We start from the raw sequence: 24,947 nt of genomic DNA, 5'->3' as shown, positions 1-24,947 counted from the left end.
GTTCTCCTGCCTGAAGATCTGACAGATCTCTATCCCATGTCTTCTTAGGGAGCCATTCCATTCCCTTTATCACTCTTCTCTGAACTTTTTTTTTTAGATCTGCCATATACAACTCTCAAGGTGCTGTTGCATCATCGATTGATTGGGGGGGGGGGCATTATGATATTTTGAGTGGGGTTTTTTTGGGGGGAGGAGGTGGGGGTTCATTTAATTCTTGCTATTTTGACCACCACAACATACAGAGCAGAGAATTTCAATGTTTTGTCTACTACAGTGATGCTAAGATCCTTTTCCCGAGAGGTGGACTCTTGAAAATGGAATTTAGACTCCTCCAATCTAGCCTTTGGCATCGGTTTCCCTTCTAGGCGTCACATTTAACCTATTTAGACGCCAAAATCCCTCACATCTTTAAAAAAAAAAATGCTGCTCGTTCAGAGGGGGGGTCAAACCTTTCCCCCACCCTAACAATAAAAACTACTGCTGGCGTTTCTTCCACCTCCTCCTCCTCCTCCTCCTCGCAGGTGCCATCCTAAAATGGCGCCCACCCGGAAGCAGTCGCCGCCGGGCGAAGGAGGAACTTCCGCCCGAGCAATCATGGCGCCCAAATGGCGCGAGAGTGCGCATGCTCACATCTCCATGGCGCAGGGGACGGTGAGTGGAGGCGGAGAGGCGTTTGGGGTGGGGGGAGCAGCGGGAAGAAAGTAAGCGAGGCGCGGGGGGACGTTGTGCGGATACGTTTTGTTGGTGAGGTGAGGGGGGGGAGGGGAGGAAGAGGAGCCCCGGGGGCTGGCGCCGTTCTGCTTTGTTCCCCCCCCCCCCATTTATTCGTTTTCTATCCTGTTGTCCCCCCCCCCAAAGAGCTTACAGCTTAAACATAGCTGTTGTAGCGTTGACAGCATTCCAGAAGTTTCCTAGACAAGGAAGTCTCCGAACTTGATGCAAACTACAACAATTTGCCTAGTAAATCCTTGTCACTGCCTGTTCTGCTAATGCAAGTTTTGAGCCTGATGGGACTGAGATCTGGGTCCCTACCAATGTGCATTTGAAATGGCTGTTTCTTCTCTTCCCCCTCCAAATCCCCAGTTTTAGGCCCCCCCCTAAAGGCCCCCCTCCCCGGTGGTCTAGTGCAGTGATTCCCAACCCTGTCCTGGAGGAACACCAGGCCAATCGGGTTTTCAGGCTAGCCCTAATGAATATGCATGAGAGAGATTTGCATAGGATGGAAGTGATAGGCATGCAAATTTGCTTCATGCATATTCATTAGGGCTAGCCTGAAAACCCAATTGGCCTGGTGTTCCTCCAGGACAGGGTTGGGAACCACTGGTCTAGTGGGTTTTCGGGGCAGGAGCGATCTTCCCACGCAGGAAATAGCTCGAGAGACTACGGGAGCTCAAGGCAGCCATTTCCAGCGAGCGATCTGCCCCGAAAACCCGCTAGACCACCGGGGAGGGGGAAGCGGGGGTTAGGGGCAGAACCAGCCCGAATATTATTCGCGGGGCCGATTCTGCCCCTAACCCCCGTGGATACGGAGGGAGAAGTGTCCTGGCGCTTCCTAAAAATGCGATCGTGTAAGGGGCATATATAAACCTTACGAATGCCAATTTTGCGCGATGAACCGGGGCACGACATTAACTCGGTCACTTGCATGGCATTAAGCCCTTGCAATCTTTCCTTTTCGTTTGGTAAGGAATTGTTCTGTTGTTCGCCCCTTTTTGGAATAAGATTTGGTCGACTATTAACATGAAATAAAATTATGGGAAAATGCTAAATGCATTGACATTCATTTATATATATTCTTATTTATTTCATGTCAGGTACCTATTTAACCCTCTGTTTACTTATAAGTTTTAAAGTAATTATTGTGCTCAGTGCCTCCACCAAGGTCATAGCTGGACCAAGATAATTAAGGAATTGTGCAATGATGGTTCCTTAATTATCTTGGTCCTGAGTAACAAAAAAACTGCAGTGGGAATAGAGCTGAAAACCTCAGGGTGCTGAGGCATTTGCTTTACTTCCAGGCTATTCTTGCACTGTAGAACTTAGGGTCTTAGAATTAGAGAATGACACGGGGGACAAATTTTTCCCCATCCCCACAGGAGCTCGATTTCCCCGCCCCCATCCCTTCGAGTTTTGTCGCTGCCCCTGTCCTGTGAGCTCAGCCTTAACTGCACAAGCCTAAAGCTTATGATTTTAAAGTGTTTGAGGCTTGTGCAGATGAGGACAGAGCAGGCAGGAAAAAAACTCGACGGGACGGGAAAGTTAGTTCCCATGGGGAAGGGGGGGGAAACTTTGTCACCGATAGAATGTCAGATGATCATGTAAGGCACTGGGTGGTACGAGGGTGTCTCTAGTTGTCTCAATGGGCTTTTAAATGCTGGCCACCCTATTGTTGGCTAAAATGTCCTTGTATTTACAGGTGATATAGAGACCTTGACTTTAAAGTACCTTGTTCAGCTTATTTGGTCTCCAACATCATTTTTTCTCAAATTTGTAGCATTTTGGGTGGTACAGTCATTTCTGTGGAACTAGGGTTACATAGATGAAAGCAGAATAATACCAGTTGACTTATCTCGTCTCCCCAGTTTTTCCCACTCACACAGTTGTCTCATCGGTTTTCTATCATCCTGTATAAATAAGTGTATAAGATGCCGTGATTAATTCAGTAGTTCAAATGATAAACTACTAAAGCTGTTTTTGAACAGCTTGATATGTCTAATAGTTAAATTTCACAGTCCCGTTTCTGTTAGTCATAGAACGTAACAAGAAGTAAGGCTAATTGAGTGCGTTTAGTCCACCTAACTTCATTTTTGGTGTATGCCACAGTCTTCCAACTGTTCTGTAATTTAGAACAGCGGTTCCCAACCCTGTCCTGGAGGACCACCAGGCCAATTGGGTTTTCAGGCTAGCCCTAATGAATATGCATGAGAGAAATTTGCATATAGTGGAAGTGACAGGCATGCAAATCTGCTCCATGCATTTTCATTAGGGCTATCCTGAAAACCCAATTGGCCTAGTGGACCTCCAGGACAGGGTTGGGAACTACTGATTTAGAAGATCCCAAGCCTGCCAGTTGGGTTTTCAAGATACCCACAGTGAGTGCTTGAGAGAGATCTGCATGCATTATTTCCATCTGGTATATCTAGGTGGGATCCATCACTTCCACTAGGGATCCTATATGCTTATCCCATGTTTTCTTGAATTCTGTTATTGTTTTAATCTTCACTGTCTCCACTAGGAGACCATTTCTTTATATTACTGTCCTTTACACAAAGAAATATTTGTTGACGTTTATGTTAGAACTTTATGCCATGATTTATTTTTTAATGATCCGGTTTTCAAGCTATCTCAGTGAATGTACATGAACCAGTTCATGCAAATCTTGTACATCTCCATTACAGAGATCCTAAAAACCTGACTGGGTTGAGAGCTCTTCACATGTAGCATTTTTTCGAATTCAAAAGATTTGATGCTTGTCCATTGTTTATTATTTTGATGTCCAACACATCCCTTTTTTTTCTCTAGTATGCTTATAAGTTCTTGCATCTCATATGGCTTTTGGTATAGATTGCCTTTAATTGTCTGTACCCTTTCAGAGGTATGGCCTCTAAAACTTGACACAGAAGATGAAGGTTAGTTAATGACTTCACCTTCTTGTTTTTTCTAATGGTTATGGTTCTCCTTATGCACCCTAGCATTCCTCTGACCTCCATATCATGCTGTTTCACTACTTTACAAGATAATCAAATACTATTCTCATAACCCCAGATCTTACTTCTCCCTTTTTATTTTAAAAACATTTTAACGAACCATTTCCATAACAATTCACTTAAACCAATCGCATCTCAGTACATCTTACTGTTGAGTTGCACAACCAGAGACAGCTACAGGGAAATTGATGGTTTCTGTATGGTTGCATCTCGGAAGCAGTCTGGAGAATTGGTTAGGGAAGGAGCTGTATAATATGAAGATTATGTCTGTGATTTTACATCAAAGAGAACCCCTACATGGGTGAGAGTAATGTTGGGATTGTATGGGGGGTGGGGGTAATCTTGGAATGGGATTGCTGGATGGGGAAAGATCCTTTTTTGGAATAAGTGGATTGGCAGGGTGAGAAACAGCAACCAAAACACATTCAGAAAATTGAAAATTAGATGGAAACAAAAAATGTTCTCAAAAAGTGGAGAAAAGACCTCAGTAAGACCTTAATTACATAATATTTAAAGATTTTATGAACTGCTTAAACAGAGGTTTTTAACCCACTATAACCAAACTTAAGCATTTGTTTTTGTGAAAATAATTTATTAAATGAACTTAACATTAATGTGCTATTTCCAGCAATATTGCTTGTAACTTCCACCATCCAAATTAAGAAATCGGGCAGTAAAAATGTAGCCTCTTGGCATCTTTTAGCCATTCAATTCTTTAGACCGTGAAGTCTGGTCTCTGTGTCTTTCGGCTGTTCATTTCCTTAGGATGTAACTTAGCTGCATTCTCTTGTTGTAAACCGTCTTGATCTGAAAGGTATGACGGGATATAAATAAGGCTGTTATTATTATTATTTAGGATGGATTCCTGCAAGGACCCTGTTTCTCTCAAGATGCATCAGGGGAACCAACACAAAAGCCTTATACTAATACATTCTGTCAGCAACTTCCATTCAAAAATCACCCCGGTTTCTGTTCTTGGCGGTGCATACCTATTTCTCACCAGTGATTGTGTGTCCCCCCTTGGGATTTCTGCTTTCCTTGTGCGCGATTGCATCTTATAAGAAAGCTTGAGGAGTAGTTCAGTTCTTCTTAGATCATACTCATTCTCTCTGCTTTTTCTGTTAACAGATTTTTGAAAAGACAATCTTTTTCTTCTGATCCCTGCACAATATCACTCACATAGGCAATGAACAGAGCTTGCCCCAGAATTTATTTATTGGGATTTATTAACTGCCTTTTCATGAAGAGATTCACCCAAAGCGTTTTTACAATACTGTACCTTGAATACTAATCAGGCTCCAAATTTAGTCAACCTGGCACTTGTGGTTTTGTTTTTTTTCCTAGTTTTGCCACCTCCAGCAAGTTTATATTCTTTCAGAGATCCGGCATAAGGAATTGGACAGAGTATTTTAGGTCAGGCTGTAGTTTCTGACCTTTGTGTTGTCACTTTTCTGATTAGGGACAACATTTGCCCTTCGGCATTCTGGAAGGATCCTCCCATCTCCATGGATTACCGGTAAACAGATTTATAGAGGACCTGCCAGAACATTTCTGAACTTGCCGTATATATCCTGTCTGGGCCCTTAGTTTTCTCCACTTTTGTTTTTCTAGTTTCACAGAAACCTCATCTGTAAATGGTGCAACACCTTTATTGCCATATACACCCTGCCAATAATTTGTAATTCTTCTCCTGTCCTTTCTGTAGTGAATGTCAAACTGAAGTATTTGTTTAATATGTCTGCTTTTATTTTTTTAATAACTCATCACTCTCCAAACAGTTGCATTTCTCTTCTTTCACACAGTCCCGTTGTTGCGTTCCCTTCTTTCACTGATGTACCTGAAGAAGGTCTTGCCACCTTGCTGAAACTATCTTTGCTGTCCTCTCTTCCACCCTCAGCTTCACCTTCCTGGTTGCCCTCCCATTCCCTCCAGCTTTATCAGAGGTTTGGTGTCGATTGGATTCAGATCATAATCACGGCTTTGTATTCTCGGAGTACCCTATCACAATCCTTGTTGTGTTTATCATTTGCTTTGAATTGGATGCAGAATGGACATCATCGAGAATGACATGGGGACAAATATGTTCCCATCCCTGCAGAAACTCAATTTTCCCATCCTATCCCCGCGAGTTTTGTTGCTGTCTTTATCCCTGCCCCATTCCTGTAAGCTCTGTCTTAACTGCACAAGTCTTGAACACTTATGATTTTAAAGTGTTTGAGACTTGTTCAGATGAGGACGAAGCTTGCAGGAATGGGTAGGGACAGGAAAAGAACTTGCCTGGATGGGAAAAATTTGTCCCTGTGTCATTCTCTACTGCCGTCCCTAATACCTGGCTCCTTTCCTATGCTGCCCAAGGCCTCACTGCAGCATCCCGCCTGGAAACTTCCGAGGACGCTGTCAGAAGAGGTGGGGTGGGACGCTGCAGTGAAGCCTTGGGCGGCACAGGAAATAAGCATGTATTCAGCATGGCTGCTCTTTTATTCAGGTTCAGCGGGCATGGGGAATTAGGGAAAGATAACGAAGAAAGTTGTTCAGGGAATATGTTTTCAATCGGATTAAAAAGATTGCAAAAAAAAAAGTACATCTATATGACCTTTTGTAAGGTGTTTAAGGCTTTCATGTCTGTTTCTACTGGAGTTCAGAGAAAGAAAGATTGTTAATAATGATGACCATTGTTAGGTGAATGTATCCTAATTTTTAAAATAAGATTAGAAATATTATGTTTGAATTTTCAAATCATATTTTTAATTATGTAGTGCATTTTTATGATCCTTTGTTTAACATTAGATATTTATGTTATTAGTTTTACTTCTATGTAAGAGAACAAGTTCATGACCACGTTGTGGCCCTGAAAAGGCTTGAGTTTTGGTGCTGGTTACTAACTGGCATCGCGGTTCATCAGATGATCTGTTATCTCCGATTAGGTACTGGAAGAAAATGCCTTTTGATTTTGTGCTCTTAATTTGTATATATAATAGCAAGAGTCTGAAAGTGATGCTAACTGGTTTTTAAAAAAAGGTCTGAGAGCTGAAAATGCATTAGCCTAGCACAAACGCAATAAATGATGGCAAATAAAGACCCATAGGGTCCATCCATTCTGCCCAAAGAGGTGGCCAGAGCCATGCCCACCACCTTACCAACCATATAGGCAGCCAGGCATGATGATGTCTTGATTATAACCATCATCATCCCCAGGTATTGATGACTGTATTCAACTTACCAGTCAAGATGTCTTCCCCTCCTCTCAAGCTGCACAGCACCCTCACTTGGCAGATGATCTACAACACAGGAATTGCCAAATCTTCTTTCAGTCTTTTGCCATTTGTGTGAGTCTGTAGAAGTCTGCCGGCGTTGACCTTAGTCCCCACTAAAATTGAATGCTAAGAAATGCAAGGTCATGCATTTGGGCTGCAAAAGCCTAAGGGAATGGTACAGTTTAGGGGGTAAAGAACTTATGTGCACGATGGAAGAGCAGGACTTGGGTGTGATTGTATATGATGATCTTAAGGTGACCAAACAGGTTGAAAAGGTGACGGCAAAAGCTAGAAGAAATATGGCCAGTAGGAAAAAGGAGGTATTGATGCCCCTTCATTTTCTGTTACTTGTTTGCACCCAACCATAGCCCTGCTTATAAGCAAAAGAATTTATTTCCCTAACTCCTAAGCTAGCACTATAGATTTCCCAGACCAATCGGAGAATTCTCTTAAAACAATATGCAAGTGTTTCAGAGACCCCTTGTATGTCCTTTCTTCTTATGGGACCTCTCTAAACCCTCGCATGCAGGTTCCTTGGGTCGTCCTATTAAATTATCACCTTCTGGAAAAGGTCCAGGTTACACGTGCTAGAAAGCGTAGAGAGTGTGAATGAAATTATATTTTCATCCTTCTGTAGACACAAAACACTGCCTAACATTCTTTGTAAAGCTGCTTGGATGTGCAAAGGAGTTTGAACATATTTTACCTGGTTTCCTGCCCAACTGACTAACAAAATGCAAAGATTCTTTACATGTCGTACTCTTTAGGTGCTGTTTCCTTTCATATCAGTCCCCCCACCCCTTTTTTAATTAGACATATCATTTCAGAATGTCAGAAACCTAGTTTAAGGCAGATTTTGGTTGTTGATAGCTGATAATTGCTTGGGTTCTTATAAATTTGAGTGACGTCTTGTTTCCAATTGCAGGCATTAAAATTTGAGCTTGTGAGCTGGCTGGTGTAGTGAGGAGGTGGTCTTCTCATGAGTGACAGTAGGGAGAGATGAAGGGGTAAGTACAAGACACCAATGTCGCTGCCCCTCTTGCTTTTACGAGACTCCAAGGTCATGTTAGATCAGAGTTTCCCAACTTCTTCAATCCAAGTACCCCCTAAATCTAACAAATATCAACCGAGTACCCTCGCCCAAGCTCTGCCCCAGACCCCATCCCATAATAATAGTACTAATTGTAATGCAATTTCTTCCATCCATTTTTCATATACACACAATATGATCTTAATACATAATAATAATAATTTTATTCTTGTATACCGCCATACCCAATAAGTTCTAAGCGGTTCACATCCGTTAATTAAGATCCGCGATGACACACGGATTTACAAAATTTTAACAAAGTTACAGGCAACAAAGAGGGGAGCGTGGGAACGCTTTAACAGAGATTAAGCAGAGGTATAAGCAATAAAGAAGGTAGGGTAACCACAAAATTTTTTAAAAAAACCAAAGTACACTGTATGCAGAAAAAATGTTAATTGTCATTTATATTTGTTTGCTTTTTTCAAAGAGGTCAAGGCAGATGACTTTAAAATATGCAATGCCACCTCAGTAACAACTATAGAAAAATAGACAAAATAAAGTGCAAAACTGACGCATTTCGATCACTAAATTGAAAATAAAATTATTTTTCCTACCTTTTGTCTGGTGATTTCGTGAATCTCTGGTTGCACTTCCTTCTGACTGTGCATCCAATATTTCTTTTTCTTTCTGCTTCCTCTCCTTCAGACCTCATTCCCTTCACCCAATCAAGATCTTTCTCTGTCTGTCCATGAGTCCAACTTTTCTTTCTCTCTTCTCCATCCCTATTGGTAACATGTCTCCCTCTCTCTCACTGCCCATCTGTCTTGAGAGATCCAGGCATCTCTCCCACCTCCTCTACTTCCACATCCAACATTTTTCCTTCTCTCATCCCCTGGATCATGTGCAGCATTTTTCACCACTGCCCACCAGCCCCATGCCCATTTCTCCTTCTGTCACCCCTCTCCAGCACAATGCCACATCTCTCTCTCCATCACTATGTCCAACATTCTTCCCCTTTGCATCCCCTTCAACCTGCCCTTCTGTTCCCTCTCCACCACCATATCCAACATTTCTTCCTCTCATCCTTCTATTCCCCATGCACTCCTCTCTCTGCCCAGTTTTCCTCTTTCTTCCTTTCCCCATGTGACCATCTCTTTCCCTCTCATTCATACACTCATGCCCAACAATTTTCCCTTTCTATTCCCTCCTTCCTATATCCTATTAGTGCCCCCTCCCTTCCTTCTGTGTCCTGAGTTTATGCCCCCTCCCTGCCTTCCAGCCTTTGTCCCAAAATTGTGCCCTTCCAATGTCCCAACACGCTCCTTCCCCCCACCCCCCTTTCTCCCTTTGTCCAAGATCATGTCCTCTCTCTCCCTTACTTGCTCAACGGCACTCGCTTCCTTCAGGGCTGTCCAGCTGGGCTGCTCCTTCTGCCTTCAGCAGCACTTGTTGCAAGGAAGCATGGGCAACGATTCATACGCTGCACATGGCTGACCCACAAGCCTTCCCTCTGACGTTGGAGAGAAGGTTTCCGGGTCAGCTATATACAGTGTGAAAGAGCCGCTGATGTGTCCTCCCAAGAAATGCCGCTGAAGGCAGGAAGGAGGTAACTGGGATCCCCCATTGACTGGAAGGCTTTCCTCTGACATCAGCTTTGGTAGAGGTGGGAAGGCGGGCAGGAAGGAGGGATCCCAGCAGAGGGGTATGCATACCGTGTGTTGACAAACACTGTGTTAGATTACAAGCGCTCCTGACCACATAGTAAATTGATAGGGCCCTTTGGGACTGCTACAGGGCTTTTTATAGTGTGGGCTTTATTTTTTTGAGGAGGATCCTATGGAGAATCCTAAGAAAGGAAATCTATGTATATTGATGGTTTCCAGGTGTTTGTTTGTTTTATGCTTTAAAAAAATCAGAAGGTTTTTTCTAGTCTGGTGAGCCGATTGTTAAACTTATCATTTCATGGTGAACAGCGCCTCCATGTGGACAGCAAGGGAAATGCTATTTTAAACTCCAGTGTATAGGTAACATTGTGTGTTTTCTGCTTGCAGACAGCAAAAAACAACTGAATCTGAAGAGGGAGCAATACAGGTTCAAGAAGGTGTGTAAGTTTTCTTTCTCACTAATTTAGATTTGTTAATTTACAGAGCTTTATCAGGATATCTGGTGTGATTTATTGATTTATTTTTTAAAATATGGTTGCAGTTTTTCTTCTCTGCGAGCACAAGCAAGTTAAACAAGAACAGTCTTTCTTTCAAAATGTGTTATCACTGCTGACCAGTTTATGCCAATATACTTGCACCAAACAAGAAAAGGAGGAAATGGGGGTATAGTCAATCTAAATACCTTTACAAAATCTCCCCAAAAGAGAATTGAACACCCAGCAACAAGCACTGAACTCTGATACCACATGAAAGCCAACAAAAGAAAAAGCCTCAGTTATACCGGAGGGAGGAAAAAAAACCACCCATCCAGATGGATCCGTCCACCATAGGCAGAAAAAAACTTTCCTGGCTGCTATGTATATCTAGAGAAGTGCAAAAAGAAAAACATGAGAATCAATCATATATATTTCTAATTCCACTGTGCAAAACTATGCTTGCAGCAACTGCAGACTTAAACTAGAGGTTCAGGAAAAACTATGTGCAGCCAGCCTACGATCGTTTCGTGGCTGACATGCCACTTCTTCAGGGCTGCAGGAAACTGTTTGACTTGCTGCTCCTCTGGGTTCTTCAGGCAGTTTTTTCTGCCTATGATGGATGGATGGTTGGGTGGTCATTCCCCCCTCCTGTATAACTGAGGCTGTTTCTTTCGTTGGCTTTCCTATGGTATCAGAGTTCAGTGCTTGTTGTTGGGTGTTCAATTCTCTTTTGGGGAGATTTTGTAAATAGTATTTACAGCGTGTGTCAATGACATCCGTCTTTACCAGCCCACCTTCAGACTTCATTAAGGGGTATCTTTAAGATTGCGAGCATTTCCAAATGTCTTTTGAGAAATGCCATGTTCTTCAAGAATGTGGCTCTTTCCCTGCATCCACTTCTTCTTTCTGTCTTTAGCCCATGTAGAGCAGTAGAGTAGCAGAAAAAATACCCCAGAAAGATGATGGAAGAACACTGCATTAGGCAGGAAGTTCAAAGTATGGGTCTTGAGCAGAGTAACTGAAAAATTATTTTTTAAATGATGAACCCTGAAGGGAAAATAAATCTGAATATCAAATAGTAACACTTTTTCTTAAATTTCTGGAGGGCTTTATGTTTAACTATATTGCTTCCTGGTGAGATTTAATAGAATATAACATAAGAACATAAGAAGCCTTGTGCAAAAGGAGTTAGACCAGTCTTAGAGCCTAGGCTTGATATTGTGGGCCAGTGGCAACACTACCATACTGGGGAAACCTATGCTCAGTTTCTGGGCTATCAAGAAAAATAAGGGAGACCCAACTAACACCTCACAGTGGCGCCAACTGACTGGCATCGTTTGGAAGTTTGTCTAGCCCAATCACGGGGTGAAATGGGGGAGGCAAGAGAGGATGAAAATGGTAAGCCAGGATAAGCAGTGAATGTAGACTCATGACCCCATTGCTCCAGTGTAGGCCAGTTACAGATGTGCAGAAAGGAAGGTGGGAATCGAGGTTCAGCTCGCCTATGTTGCCAAATTACTCTTGTTTCTGGCTGCTGTTCTCCATCTGAATTGGTTTTCCTTTTTTTTCCCCACCTGCCATATAATTGTGCCTTTCTCCTGCTTTTCCTTGACTCAGTGGCGACAGGAGAGGATCCAACCAGCGTGGCTATTGCCAGTATCCAGTCAGCTGCCACCTTTCCTGACCCAAACATCAAGTACGTCTTCCGTACCGATAATGGTGGGACACAGGTATGGAGGCGGGACTGCTTTTGTTATATCACTCCTCAACCCCCAGCCCTTCCTTGTTGTGGCAACTCAGTCAGTCATATGTTTTTTAATTATCTGGAATGGGATCCCATTTAGTATAAGAGGACCAGGCTCTTTTCAATTATTTCGTAAAAATTTGAAAACATTATTATTTTTAAAATAATTTATATTCTGCATAGTTAGATTGTGAGCCTTCGGGACAGTAAGGGAATTTTTCAAGTACCTTTCTTATTTCTAATCTTAATGTATATTTTCTGTAAACCGCTTAGAACCTAACGGATGTAGCGGTATATAAGAAATAAATTACATTACATTACATTACATATCCTACAATTCTATGCGGATTACAAATTATTCAGGTTCTCAAGCATTATTCCCTAACTGTCCCGGTGGGCTCCCATTCTATCTAATGTACCTGGGGCACTGGGGAATTAAGTGACTTGCCCAGTGTGGGATTCGAACCCACAACCTCAGGGAGCCAAGGCTGTAGCTCTAACCACTGCACCACACACTCCCACTTGTTTTCAAAATATCTTGATATCTTTGTTTGTTTTATATTTCTTCCCCTTTATTTTATTTCTTTTGTAATTTCTAATTTTTTTAAATTCTTTTGTGAACCAAGTTGAGCTCCTAATTTTGGTGATGACCCGGTCTATAAACCTAAGATTTAGTTTAGTTTTAGATTTCCCTTCACCCAATTGCCCAAAATAGAAATGAAATCTCTTGGGTCCCAAATATAGCAAGAGATCAAAGTCTTGGTCTGTTGGAATGTAAAGGAGTGGGGCATTTTGGGGAGTAATATTTGGGTTCCGAATGGGAGGTTTTTAAGTTCTGAATTTCAGAAGGCTTGCACATGGGTTCCAAGATGAAGACCCTGTAGTGCTCACTCAACATGAAATTCACAAGGGCTTTGACTTCTTAGTATTTAGTGTTAAAAGTCACCTGAAAAGCCTGAGAAATGCATTTCCCCTTACTCTCTCGCCCTGGAGTGCACAGAGCGATGGTGTCTTTCACAGGCTAGCATATGCACCAATTGTGAGGTGTTCATTTTTCAGCTAATTAGGAGTTCAATCCATGTTTATCTGTTTGTTTATGCCACGGGTACTAATGCTGGGTACTTTTTTGGTGCAATCAAATACATATGTTTGTGTCAGTGCAGAAAAAGCACAAAAACTGAGTAGAGTATAGAAGACAACCTAGAGGAGGGGAGAAAGTCCTGGGGAAGTCGTGTTTCCCCACATATTTTCTTTTTGCTTTGAGTCCTCTTGGTTTTGTCGTTCTGTGTGTCTGAGCAGTTGAGAGATGTTCCTTTTTTGGTTAACATAGTAAATGACCTGAACCGTCTATCCAGTCAGCCCATAAGTTATACTCATTAAAAAAAATACATGATTAGATGAACCTGTCTCTTCTTTGATATTTCTGGGCTGTAGAATGTAAAGTCTCACATGTTGCGATAGCAAATCACTGTATAAGAATGGATTCCTATGGATTCCAGCTCAGGGTGTTGTTTTAATCTCAGCCCTGTTTTACTGGGATATGTTGCGATATATCATACTTTGGTTGTTTGCTTTGCAGGGAAAGTGTAGTGAGCATGTTAGGCTGACCTGATCTTTACTTCTCTCAGCAGGTGATGTATCGTGTCATCCAGGTAGCTGATGGCCAATTGGATGGCCAGACAGAAGGTACTGGTGCCATCAGCGGTTTCCCTGCTACACAGTCTATGACCCAGGTACTGCTGAATATCTAATCCCAGTGGTCTTTTCCTGTCTCCCCAACTGTTCACAGCTGGTGATTTAGCATCAGGCATTCCCAGAATCGGCAGGCTCCTCCTAAAATTCCAGTGCTACTTCCAGTCTGGTTCCTTTTAGGGCTGGGACTTCTATATAAAGCTACTTGTACCACAGACACCACCAAAGCTTTTTTTCTGATTGTTTTATCCTTGTCTTCCAGGCCGTCATCCAGGGCGCATTCTCCAGCGAGGATGGTGTGGAGACAGATGCTGTCAGTACAGAGACTCATTATACCTATTTCCCCACAACCGAAGTAGCAGATACCAGCTCATCCATTGGCCCCGGCACCACTAATGCCACCGTGGTGACCACCCAGAACTCTGATGCTCTCCTAGGTCAAGCTGCACCCAGTGGCACAGGTTAGACCTTTTGTTCGGTGCCTTAAACTCATGACTTCATCGGTTTGCTTGCACAGCCTCTAGATTTCAAAGGGAAATCGCAGCACTCTTACCAGGCAGAAACCCAGAGCTGAGATTGTGATGTCATAATGCTTCATTCCACCAATACCTAAGAGCCAACCTCAGCAGTGATGTCACAATGGCTTGATTGTCCTGGACTTGGCTCACATAAGAGCATAAGATCTGCCGTACTGGGACAGAGCGAAGGTCCATCAAGCCCAGCATCCTGCTTCCAACAGTGGCCAACTCGGGTCACAAGTACCTAGCTAGAACCCAAGTAGCAAAACAGACTCTATGCTGCTTATCCTAGGAATAAACAGTGGTCTTCTGACACAATATGGCCTAACACCCATCAGTGTGTAGCCAGCCCATTACAGCATTGCTGAGTATTTTATTGATAATCCTAGATGGGGAAAGTGTGATGGATATGAAAAAAGGTAATCCATTTCTTTTACCCAGTTGGAGGCATCTATTGAAAAATGTGACCCTTCCCATGAAATCCATGTTTGGTTTTCTTGATGCTTTTCATAACTGGATCATGTAGTAAAAATGTTTTTATGCCCTCAGCTTACTGTTGATGTGATTGCTTGTTGTGTTAAGGTGGCACAGATCTTAAAATTTCACCATGTTAACCATCTCATCTCTTATGCTGATTGGACAGGACAGTTTTTTGTGATGATGTCACCACAGGAAGTATTGCAGGGCGGTGTTCAGAGGTCAGTCGCACCTAGAACTCATCCGTATTCTTCGTGAGTATCTGCAGTTGGCTTGATTTCTGGTGCTTTCAAAAGAAACCATCAAAATATGTAAAAATAAAAAAAAGAGAAATTAATGGAGACATGAGGGAATATGGATAACAGAGTTGCACTAAATACTTACTTTAAAACATGTTTATGATTGCTCAGGAAGAAATTGGGATTGAGCTTCTGTTCTTGTGTCGACACACATACTTGTATGTTATATCACATTCATTATTGGCTTAATTAGGAGTTGATAATGAGTGATTGTTGGGCAAGACTGAATGGACAATTAAGGTCATTATCTGCTGTCATCTACTATGTTGCCTGGTGTACCTGAATGTAACTCACCTTGAGTACTACTGAAAAAGATGTGAGCAAATCCCCAAAAATACAGTAAAACCTTGGTTTGCGAGCATAATTCATTCCGGAAACATGCTTCTAATCCAAAACACTTGTATATCAAAGCAAATTTCCCCATAAGAAATAATGGAAACTCAGACGATTCGTTCCACAACCCAAAAACTTTAATACAAAAATATTGTACGTACTTGTATTGCAAGACCTCGCCCGTTTAGAACAGTCACTACACTCCTGCAACGTCGGAGAGAAAAGAACCATCGGCTCAGTTGTGATGACGTGACGCATATACTGTACATGCTTGTATTGCAAGACCTCGCTCGTTTATCAAGTTAAAATTTAATAAAACGTTTTGTTCGTCTTGCAAAACATTCGCACACCAAGTTACTCGCAATCCAAGGTTTTACTGTTTACAGTGTAGTTTTCAATAAGAGATAAGAACTGTAAAAACAGCAAATTTACACCATGAAATATATTATATATAAAATATAAGTATGGAGGAAACCTGGTGCATAGTTCCTGACTGAGGGCCCACTTGGGAGAAAGATATGAAATACAGAAAAATAATCCCTGTGATCCCAACAGAGATCCATTCCAGTTGATCAGGAGGAAGAGGAAACTAATGTGCAAAATAATTTTGAACTGGTGACTTGAGTGACAATACTATGCAGAAGGCAAGGGCCCAGCTATTCTTAATTGGACTACCCAGGACTGGGCATACTGTAAAGGGTGGGAGGGTATCTTGATCATGACTCGGTGGTACTTGTTGGCCAGACTAAGGGTGCAAACTTACCTGGCCTCTGGAGGGAGCTCTGATGTGTAGCCTCTTGTCAGAGACATTCCACAGGGTACAGAAGGTTCCAGAAGCAGAAGAAATTGTTTATTGAAACCTTCTATACCACTACTAATGACTGGGGAGTCCATTCAGAGCAGTTTACATGAGCTTCTGTAAAGGTGTTACAATACAGCGTTGGTGTTTTCTGAAATGCTAGAGGCTGATTTCAAAAGCATACCAGTATAGTGTATCCTTGGTTCTTCCAGAGCTTGCCTGTTGTTGTGATGTTTGGGGGGAGGAGGGGATTTACAAAGTCTTAAAAACGTAGAAAATAGTTATTTGCAGAAATGCTCAGGAGTTTAAGAATATACAAGTGTGTGTTGGCAAGAGAACACTTGCTTTTCAGTACATAAGCATTCCTGGGAGCGTAATTTGTGTGTAGCTGGGGCCAGTTTGCATATTTTCTAAAATATGAATGCATCGCAAGGGCACACGTAGAGTTCACACTCACCATTTATGACTTTGGTGCAGGTGTAAATTGAGTGGCACTGGTTTTGGGTGTTAGTGCACAGAGATGTCTACGTTACCCAAAAAACAAAAAAGGAGCAAAAAGTTATTTCACAAATAACCGGGAAAGGAAATCATAACAAAAATAAACATGAAAACCCGGTAAACATACAGCAATTTCTATGTTAGAATGCTGAAAAGTGCTCAGGAGAAGCTGGAGTCAAGGCCTAAACATAGAATCTCTCCTTTTTCAATCGCAGCATTTCAAACTAATAGGTTTAACTGAATATTACTGTATTAAATTATGTTTAGACAGTTTGTATTCTATGGATGGAGGGTCAGTAATGTATTATGATATATGAATGTGTATTGATTAATGGGGGGGTTTGTATTCTTAAAAAATGATAAAGCATTTCTAACTCGCTAAATGCTTCATTCAGATAAGTAGACATTTTTTATAAGATTATTGCAGTTACGAATGGTCTTGCTCAAGACTTTTGAAATGCTGTGATTGAAAAAGGAGAGATGACATGTTTGGGGCTGGACTCCAGTGTGGTCTCTCTTCAGCTCTCTGAGCACTTTTCAGCAGGTTAATGTAGAAAGTTCTGTATGCTTACTGGGTTTTCCTGGTTATTTATGACACTTAAGTGAAAAGTCAGTGGCAGGGTCTCGGTTACACTTGGTATCCTGTGTTTTTGCAGGATTGTAATTGCTGAGTGTAATTATCAAAATCCTGGGACAGAGGAAGAATCTTAAGTGCCCAGCAATGCCTCTGGTACCAGTTTTTGCAAGTAATCATCGACCACTCTCTCACTCTTCTCCCCATGTGTTGACAAAAGTTTGCACCTCACACTGTACCATCCTTGTTTTATGCGTAACCAGTTTTGATCAAACTTAGGAAAATCTTGAGACGCAGTGTACCTGTGTGGTTGTCTTTCTACGAACCATCTTTCTCAAGGGATAAATTGTCCCACAGAAAAAAATCTGGAAATAGCTAATAGCTCTTTTCTAGTAAATTTGGTTCCTGCATTTATCTTGAGCTTCTAGAATACTATATTAAGAGCTATTAGCTCACCAGATCCAAACCATCTTGTTGCTGGTATGGTAACATTGACACCTCCCCACCCCACCATTTCAATGTGCCAAATACACTCCTTGCATGTTTTGGCAACATAAGATAAATGAATAGAGGCAGAGGAGCCATCTCTTCATTGCTTTGTTTTCTCTTTCGTCTTGAATTTCCTGACTTCTCTTCCGGGTCCCCCCACCCTACTTTTTTACCCCTAGGAAGACTGATGGGCCTCGCACATCCCGGGATGAGAAACGCCGAGCGCAGCACAATGAAGGTACAGGAAATGATGTGGATGGGGCTGATGCACCTCTGGGCCAAGTCCAATCACATCTCCAATATTTGAGAGGCTCTAGAGCAGTGGTCTCAAATTCAAACCCTTTGTAGGGCTACATTTTGGATTTGGAGGGCCTCAGAAAAAAATTAGTTAATGTCTTATTAAAGAAATGAGGTAAAACTCTTTATAGTTTATAAATCTTTCCTTTTGGCTAAGTCTTAATCATAATATTGTCATGTATAGCTAAAGAGACATAGGATCAAGAAACTGTTTTATTTTACTTTTGTGATTATGATAAACAGACCGAAGGCCTCAAAATAGTACCTGGCGGGCTGTAAGTTTGAATATTTACTAATTCTACTCATTTGCCTTCCATACTTGTTGGCTGATGTGCCTCTGTCTGTAGGAAGGGTGACTCCATGACTCCATATCAAGGATCTTTCAAAAACAGAAAAATCCCAACTTGAAACAGTGCATGAGAAATATTCTTTCAAAACACACACAGAGATATATTGATGTTGATATCGAGTAAGAACACACTCGCTTATTTAGAAGGAAAGTAAAAGTTTTTTTAAAAGATGATAATCACAACTCTTTTGCAGGAAATACCTGTACCTGGAGTTGTTATATCTTATCCCCAAACAGGGCAATTCATTGTGAGAACATCCTTGGACCTTGTAATGTGTATTTCATAAACCCCAAAATAATATGGTGAAAAACCTTCTATGAAATCTGTGTTTTTTAATAAGTATTATTCAGAAAAAAAAAGTTCAATCTCCTAGTCAAATGCCCATACAGTCCACGCAGTGAATTGAAAATTGTACTTACCTTAAGCGATCATGATTCACTGTCTGTAGCCAGCTCTATAGAGCTGTTTAGCGCCATCTTCAATCCTTGATCCTCTCCTCATGACTGGCGTTTCCACCTTGTCCAGTGGTTTTGCTCCAGAAGAAGGGGGTATATCCTCCGAAACGGAGCTCTGTAGAGCAGGCTGATTTTCTGGCACGCTATGGACAGTGAATTTCAAGTTTATTTAAGAATTTTATAAACTGCCCAATCAGTCTTCTAGGCAGTGAACATGACGTTAAAAATTATGATCGCTTAAGATAAATACAATTTTCACTGTGTGGACTACAAATTAATTGTATGGGAATGTACATTAAGAGATTTCACAGAAGGTTTTTCACCATATTTTGGGGTTTATGAAATACACATTACAAGGTCCAAGGATGTTCTCACAATGAATTACCCCGTTTGGGGATAAGATATAACAACTCCAGGTACAGGTATTTCCTGCAAAAGAGTTGTGATTACTGAGTACCTTTATCACCTTTTTAAAAAACTTTTACTTTCCTTCTAAATAAGTGAGTGTGTTCTTACTCGATATCAACATTGATATATCTTTGTGTGTTTTGAAAGAATATTTTTATACTCCATATCAAGGAAGACAGGGTGAGCCAGTGAAGACATGAAAGTGGAACCCCCCTTTTTTGTTAGAGAAATCAGACGGGGAATTACAATTAACGTCTCTCCATGTGAGCAGTGGGGGGCAAAACCAGGACTGGTGCAACATGTGTCCCCTGTGCATGGAGATAGTTACCCTGTTTTATGTATCACAGGCTTGGTTCTCGGCTATCAAGAAGCAGACAAGTAATGGCCAAATTGAGGTTGTCGGTCTCTGGGTTGTTGGGGGAGCCAGCTGTAGTTTCATAGCCGAGGATGATTGATGGATTTGGTTAGATGGAAAAGGATTAGAATTAACCTCTGTTCTATGGCAGAAAGAGAATGCAGTTTGGTCCCAAAGTATGAATAATACATAGCAGAATGTGGAGGTTTTCTATTGTGGGTTTTTTTTTACAACACTAAGAAGTACTTATTAATCCTGAATGTAAGTCACCTTGAGTTGCTTTGAGACACTTGTAGCAGAGGTCATGGTGTAACGAGCTATCCGATTAAATTATCCCTTTTCTCTCTGCTCTTCTGATCAGTGGAGCGCCGCCGTCGAGATAAAATAAATAATTGGATTGTGCAACTGTCCAAAATTATCCCCGACTGCTCCATGGAAAGCACCAAATCGGGGCAGGTAAGGGACACGGCGTGTCAGCTCTCTGGGGTAAGTTCTTGGCTTCTCGGCACTCCATGGTAGTGGTAATGTTGCTTTTGTTTTACACTGAAACCTGGACTGGTGGGGGGGATGCAGTATGCTGAATGAGCCCAGATGACATGCTGGGCAGTGAATCCAGATTGTTGCATCTCCCCCCACCCTCTCAAGAGGGCTTCATGATTCCCCAGTCAATGCTCAGAACTTGCAAGCAGGGTCTTGCCATATCACAGCTCTGACTTGCAAACCATCATTTGCTCTCCCTGAGAAATGAAGAAACCAAAAAGGCCCAACTCATCAAATGCTCTTCCCTTTGGCTGTGTGAGTAGCCCCAGCTCTGTATGCGATATGTAGCAGGAAATCAAAATTTGCAGCAGATTTCTGTTGTGTTCCCAGCATCCTTTTGGTGTGTTCAGATTGGTCTAATTTGTGCCAGCTTTTTGATTGCCTGAATGATATGGCAAGAGCCGCTTGAGAGTTCCAGTGTTTGAAATCTCCTTTCATTTCTGTTTGTATTACTGTGCTTATATGTGATCCTCTGTCATTGTTATATGTGTGCACTGGGGAAAAATTGATTGTGCTCTAGAAGGGGGCTTAGACACACAGGGTAGACGGCCTTGCATACAGATTTGAAGGTAGCACTTAGTACCAAAATACTGCACCAGGAGAAAAGGGAGTGCTAGGATGTCTTAACAAAGCAGGACTGGCCTATAGTCTCTCCTCCCAGCATCTGGATCATTTGGCAGCTCTGTACTTAGCCTAGAAGAATACATCTCCCAGTCAGGTTTCACTGTATTCTGAATGTGGTACGAGGGGGTACTGAAAAGTTCTTAGCCCAACCAAGAAGGGAATGACGTGGAGCCATGAAACGTACAAGTTAGTCCATATATTCACCCCTAAGTTCAACACACTTGGCAGAACGTATCTGAAGTATCTGTAACCCTTCCAAAAAGTACTCTAATGTCTGGTCACTGAAATACTGCTCTGTTGCTGCAATCACCTCTGAATCACTCGGAAATTGTTGCCCTTTCAAACTCTTTTTAAGGTTTGGAAACAGAAAATAGTCAGATGGAGTAATATCTGGTGAGTAGGGTGGATAGTCTATGCACCGAAACCATCCATCGTTTTGCCAGCCTTATGAGCAGGTGCATTGTCTTGCAAAAAGAGAACTCCTTCCCGCAGCTTCCTTCTCCTTTTTTCTTTCAATGCTTCCTTTAATTGGCACAGCAAGGTACAGTAGTATTCTGCTTTAACTGTTTGGCCCCTTGGAAGATCGTCAGTCATTACAACACCTTCCTGATCCCAAAACACTATGGCCATGACCTTTCCTGGTGACGTTTGGCTCTTGAATTTTCTTGGCCTTGGAGAATCTGAGTGCCACCATTGCACGGACTGTTTTGTCTCAGGATCATAGTGGTGTAACCATGTTTCATCAACAGTAGTCATTTCAAAAAAATTGGCACCAGCTTGCTGAAAATGCTGCAAAATCAACTTGGAAACGTCCACTCGACATTTCTTGCCAGCATTCAAACATTCGGGCTGACACTTGGCTGACAGCTTCTGCATGCCCAGCTGCTCATGGATTATACACCAAAAACATCCCCTGGACATCTGTAATGTCTCAGTAGTTGGTTGGGCTGAGAACTTTTCAGCACCCACTTGTATATGAAGTTATGTGATGCTTTATTTGACAGTTATGTAAGTAGAAAAATAAATGATTTGTAGTATTGAGTAGAATGATCTAAATATACATTTTTGTGTCTTACATTGACTCTCTTTGGTTTAGTTTGTGCCATTTTCTCTATTTTGCTGTTTTTACTCAATTCTACCACACCCCCTTGCAGAGTAAGGGAGGAATCTTATCAAAAGCCTGCGATTACATTCAGGAACTGAGACAAGGCAACCATCGTCTTGCTGAAGAGCTGCAGGGTCTGGATCAGCTTCAGATGGACAATGAGCTCCTGCGGCAGCAGGTAAGAGGTGCCTTCTCCCTCCCCCCCCCCTCGACCACACACTGTAAGATCAGCTTCTATCCTTGGGAGCTGCAATCAGTTCTGTCCAGATTAGCTAAGTGTCCAAATTATATAATTAAACTAGAAATATGCAGCCCATGGCTGTCAGTATTTTTAAAAATGCAAGCCATTGTGAGCTGATTTAGACGTAAGAATAGTCTTACTGGGTCAGACCACTGGTTTCCAACAGTGGCCAATCCAGGCCACAAGTACCTGATAGAAGATCAAATGGTAGTAACATGAATGTTCAGACTGGGTCTTGTGAAGCCTCTGGATGTTATCTGGGTACTGCCACTGTTCAAAGCCCATACCCAAAGAGCTCTCTGGGCAAGTCAGGGCTTCTGTTTATGCATTGGAATTGAATATCCGATAACTGCTGGCTCTGTTCCCAAATTGCCCCAACACTAACTGGATATAGAGCTCTTATAATCAGACAAGATATTTAGCGGCGCTGTCTGGTTATCATGTTGGGACCCAGGTAGCTCCCACCAAATATTGACCCCTCATTCTTAGATCAAGTGTGTGTAGATAAATCCCCTAGATACACTCGGTGGCTATTCTGGAAAGAAAATGAAAGGAGGTCGAAATGTTCTGGAACCGTCTTGTTTGCAATATCTTTCCAGTGTGTGGGAAAGAGATAACTTGGTAACTAGCTTCAGCAGGAGATTTAAGAAGTTTATGGGACTGTGGTTCAGTTACAGGCACTAGTCAGGTAATGCACGTGTGGGTCTGAAGAACAGTTGCTGATACACTTAGACACTCCTTGAGGTTGTCAGGTTCAAGTTTTATTAAAAATTTCTAAACGATTACATAATAAAAATGGGGGGAAAGGAACATATAAAGACAGACATCGACTATAACTTACTTGAGTCTCAGGGAATTTATACAGAAAAGAAGAACATAGAGGCAGTTGATTTAGTTTCTCTCTTAATTTTTATGGCCAAGATACTCTCATGCCACATTAACCCTTTATTTGCACCTCCAAATGCCTCTTACTTGGCACTGTTGCTCTCATTCAACATCGAGTTACGTAAAGCAGCCTTTTCACCATCTGCCAATTAAAGGGTTAAATGAGGCTGGCAAGTCTCCTCCCCCCCCCCCCCCCAGTTTGGCTTTGCTGAGTCAGCCGTGTCTCTCCTTCCTCTTGCCTAGCGAAGGGGCAATTTGAGTCCCTGAAACCAAGCCTGGTCGAACCACTCAAATTGGAGTAACTTCAACCCTTGATTCGCTCCTGTGGAGACATAAGCTAAGTTTTTTCTATCTCTAGCTAAGGAGGTTGAGACTGAGGCAGAGTGCTACTCTGTTTAATTGATTGTATCACAATTGCACACACAGAGTGTTTGATTTATAAAGTATATTCACATTTAATTTAAATGCATGATGGTGTGCGAGTCATTGCTCTCGCTATTGAGCCATCAAATAAGCACTGGATTGGCGACATTTGTTGCTGATTCCTTAAGCTTACTTTCCCACACTGAGGGTACACCTCTTAGCACTATTTTTGTGACAAAGGTGTAGCTTTTGTGATCCATTGTTTGCTCTCTGCTCCCGTCTAGTGGCAGTCGCTGCTTTTTTTTAGTGTCTTAAGTCTGAATCTCTTGTCATACCCTTATTTCTTCTGGGGGTTTGTTTTTTTTTGTTCCCCCCTCCACCTTTTAGGTTGAAGAACTGAAAAATAAGAACTTGATCCTTCGTGCTCAGTTGAGTCAGCATGGTGTGGAAATTATTATCAAGAGTGATGCACACTGATTGCCAAGCAGAGGACTTGGATAGACTGTAGATCAAGAAGAGAGCCAAAAGATACCTCTTTGCTGTCAAAGATCACCGTGCTACTAGGTTTTGCAAAATGGAATATGTACAACTTTTTTGCAGTGATGATTCCCTGAAATCAAGACTATAAATTGTTTCATTTCTTTGCCTAATGAAACCTGTTTGCTTTTGACCTAAACCTCCCATTGGAATCGTGAGCAAAAAAAAACATCTATTGTGGCTTGTCTGTCTGGGGCATCCATCAGTTGTTCCAGTCCACAGAGGAGACTGCATCTTAGTAGGGAATGTTTTGTCATTGAAAACAAACTTTTTACCTTCAGGATTAAGTGACTTTATTATTATTATTTTTTCTAATCTCTGACTTTATTTTCTGCAAAAAAAAAAAAAGAGAGAGAGGACTTTTTGACTTAAGGAATACAGGTACTAGCATTGTCACATTCTTTGATTGATAGAGAGTTGCTCTTGGGTTTGAAACTTTATGCAAATAGAGGAAATTCAGAAATATTTATGTGGTCTGAAAAGGGGAAGCTGGGGGCTGCATCAGTGTTGCTTTATGTGTTTGGATAGTACAAAGAATGAAATTTTGATACTGATCTGAAGTCAGGGTGGCAGTTGCTGATGTGCAAAGATAAATGGCATGATGCAGGGCCAGTAGCCAAGTTTGACGTCAGGAGGCAGTTTGGGAAACGCTGGGCAAAGGCCTGTTAAAGGAGAAAGAAGCTATTGAGTCAACCAATACACTCCTTGCCTATTTGCTTGCTTTTCATTTTTCTCCCTGTCCCGTAGCAATGTTAAGTATCCACTTAGTATCTGCTGTTGTAAAGGAATGTGTTGTAAGTGGCAAGTTAGAACTTGCAGGGAGCTCTTTGAGATGTTAATGCTTATTTTTTATTTTCTTGATGATTAAGGTAGAGATTTTTTTGTGTATAACAGGAGCACCCAGAATAAAATTCAGGTACCTGCTGGAATTTTTGAGCTTGGTTTCCTTTTTTGTTTCAAGGCAGAAAAAAAACCCCATGCAAAGGTATAACGGGTACTGGAACATCAGGAAGGCAAGGCTTTCCTCCCTTCTGTGGTTTAGGGAAGATGGAGCGCTACAGCTTCATCTTCTGTGGTTGTATAGAAATAAGAGTGCTGCAGGGTGGACCAAAACCTCAGCCAACCTTAGAAAAAAATACTCATTGAAGTCAAGTGATTCTGTTTATCTGCATCTTTGGAACTGCACCTCTGAGAGGAGCACATTGAAAGGATGTGGTAAAGCTTGATGGTAAC

The 24,947-nt window shown here is 41.8% G+C and overlaps 1 protein-coding gene across 8 annotated transcripts; it reads left to right on the top strand.

Moving 5' to 3' along the window:
- Positions 1-561: 561 nt before the first annotated feature.
- Positions 562-24,643, top strand: USF1 (upstream transcription factor 1). Of its 8 annotated transcripts, none has more exons than XM_033925555.1 (11): positions 562-651; positions 7,887-7,968; positions 10,043-10,092; positions 11,749-11,861; positions 13,507-13,608; positions 13,830-14,028; positions 14,729-14,816; positions 17,734-17,792; positions 19,781-19,875; positions 21,738-21,866; positions 23,565-24,643. In XM_033925555.1, the coding sequence occupies exons 2-11, from the start codon at positions 7,961-7,963 to the stop codon at positions 23,652-23,654; spliced, it is 933 nt and encodes a 310-aa protein (XP_033781446.1). In that variant the 5' UTR covers positions 562-651; positions 7,887-7,960; the 3' UTR covers positions 23,655-24,643. The 8 variants fall into 8 exon arrangements, with proteins under 8 accessions (XP_033781446.1, XP_033781444.1, XP_033781443.1 ...); XM_033925553.1 differs by having other exon boundaries at positions 569-651; positions 13,504-13,608; XM_033925552.1 differs by having other exon boundaries at positions 570-651; positions 19,781-19,905.
- Positions 24,644-24,947: the final 304 nt, after the last annotated feature.

Source organism: Geotrypetes seraphini, chromosome 16 (assembly GCF_902459505.1).
Source record: "Geotrypetes seraphini chromosome 16, aGeoSer1.1, whole genome shotgun sequence".
Lineage (NCBI taxonomy): Eukaryota > Metazoa > Chordata > Amphibia > Gymnophiona > Dermophiidae > Geotrypetes > Geotrypetes seraphini.
The sequence above is the reverse complement of the archived record's forward strand: the minus strand, read 5'-3'. Positions and strand labels throughout refer to the sequence as shown.

Bases quoted from the DNA above. Each gene is read 5' to 3' on its own strand.
- USF1 (XM_033925550.1), top strand. The intron at 10,093-11,748 runs GTGTGTAAGTTT...TCCTTGACTCAG, and splicing joins AGCAATACAGGTTCAAGAAG to TGGCGACAGGAGAGGATCCA. The intron at 14,817-17,733 runs GTGAGTATCTGC...TTTTACCCCTAG, and splicing joins AGAACTCATCCGTATTCTTC to GAAGACTGATGGGCCTCGCA.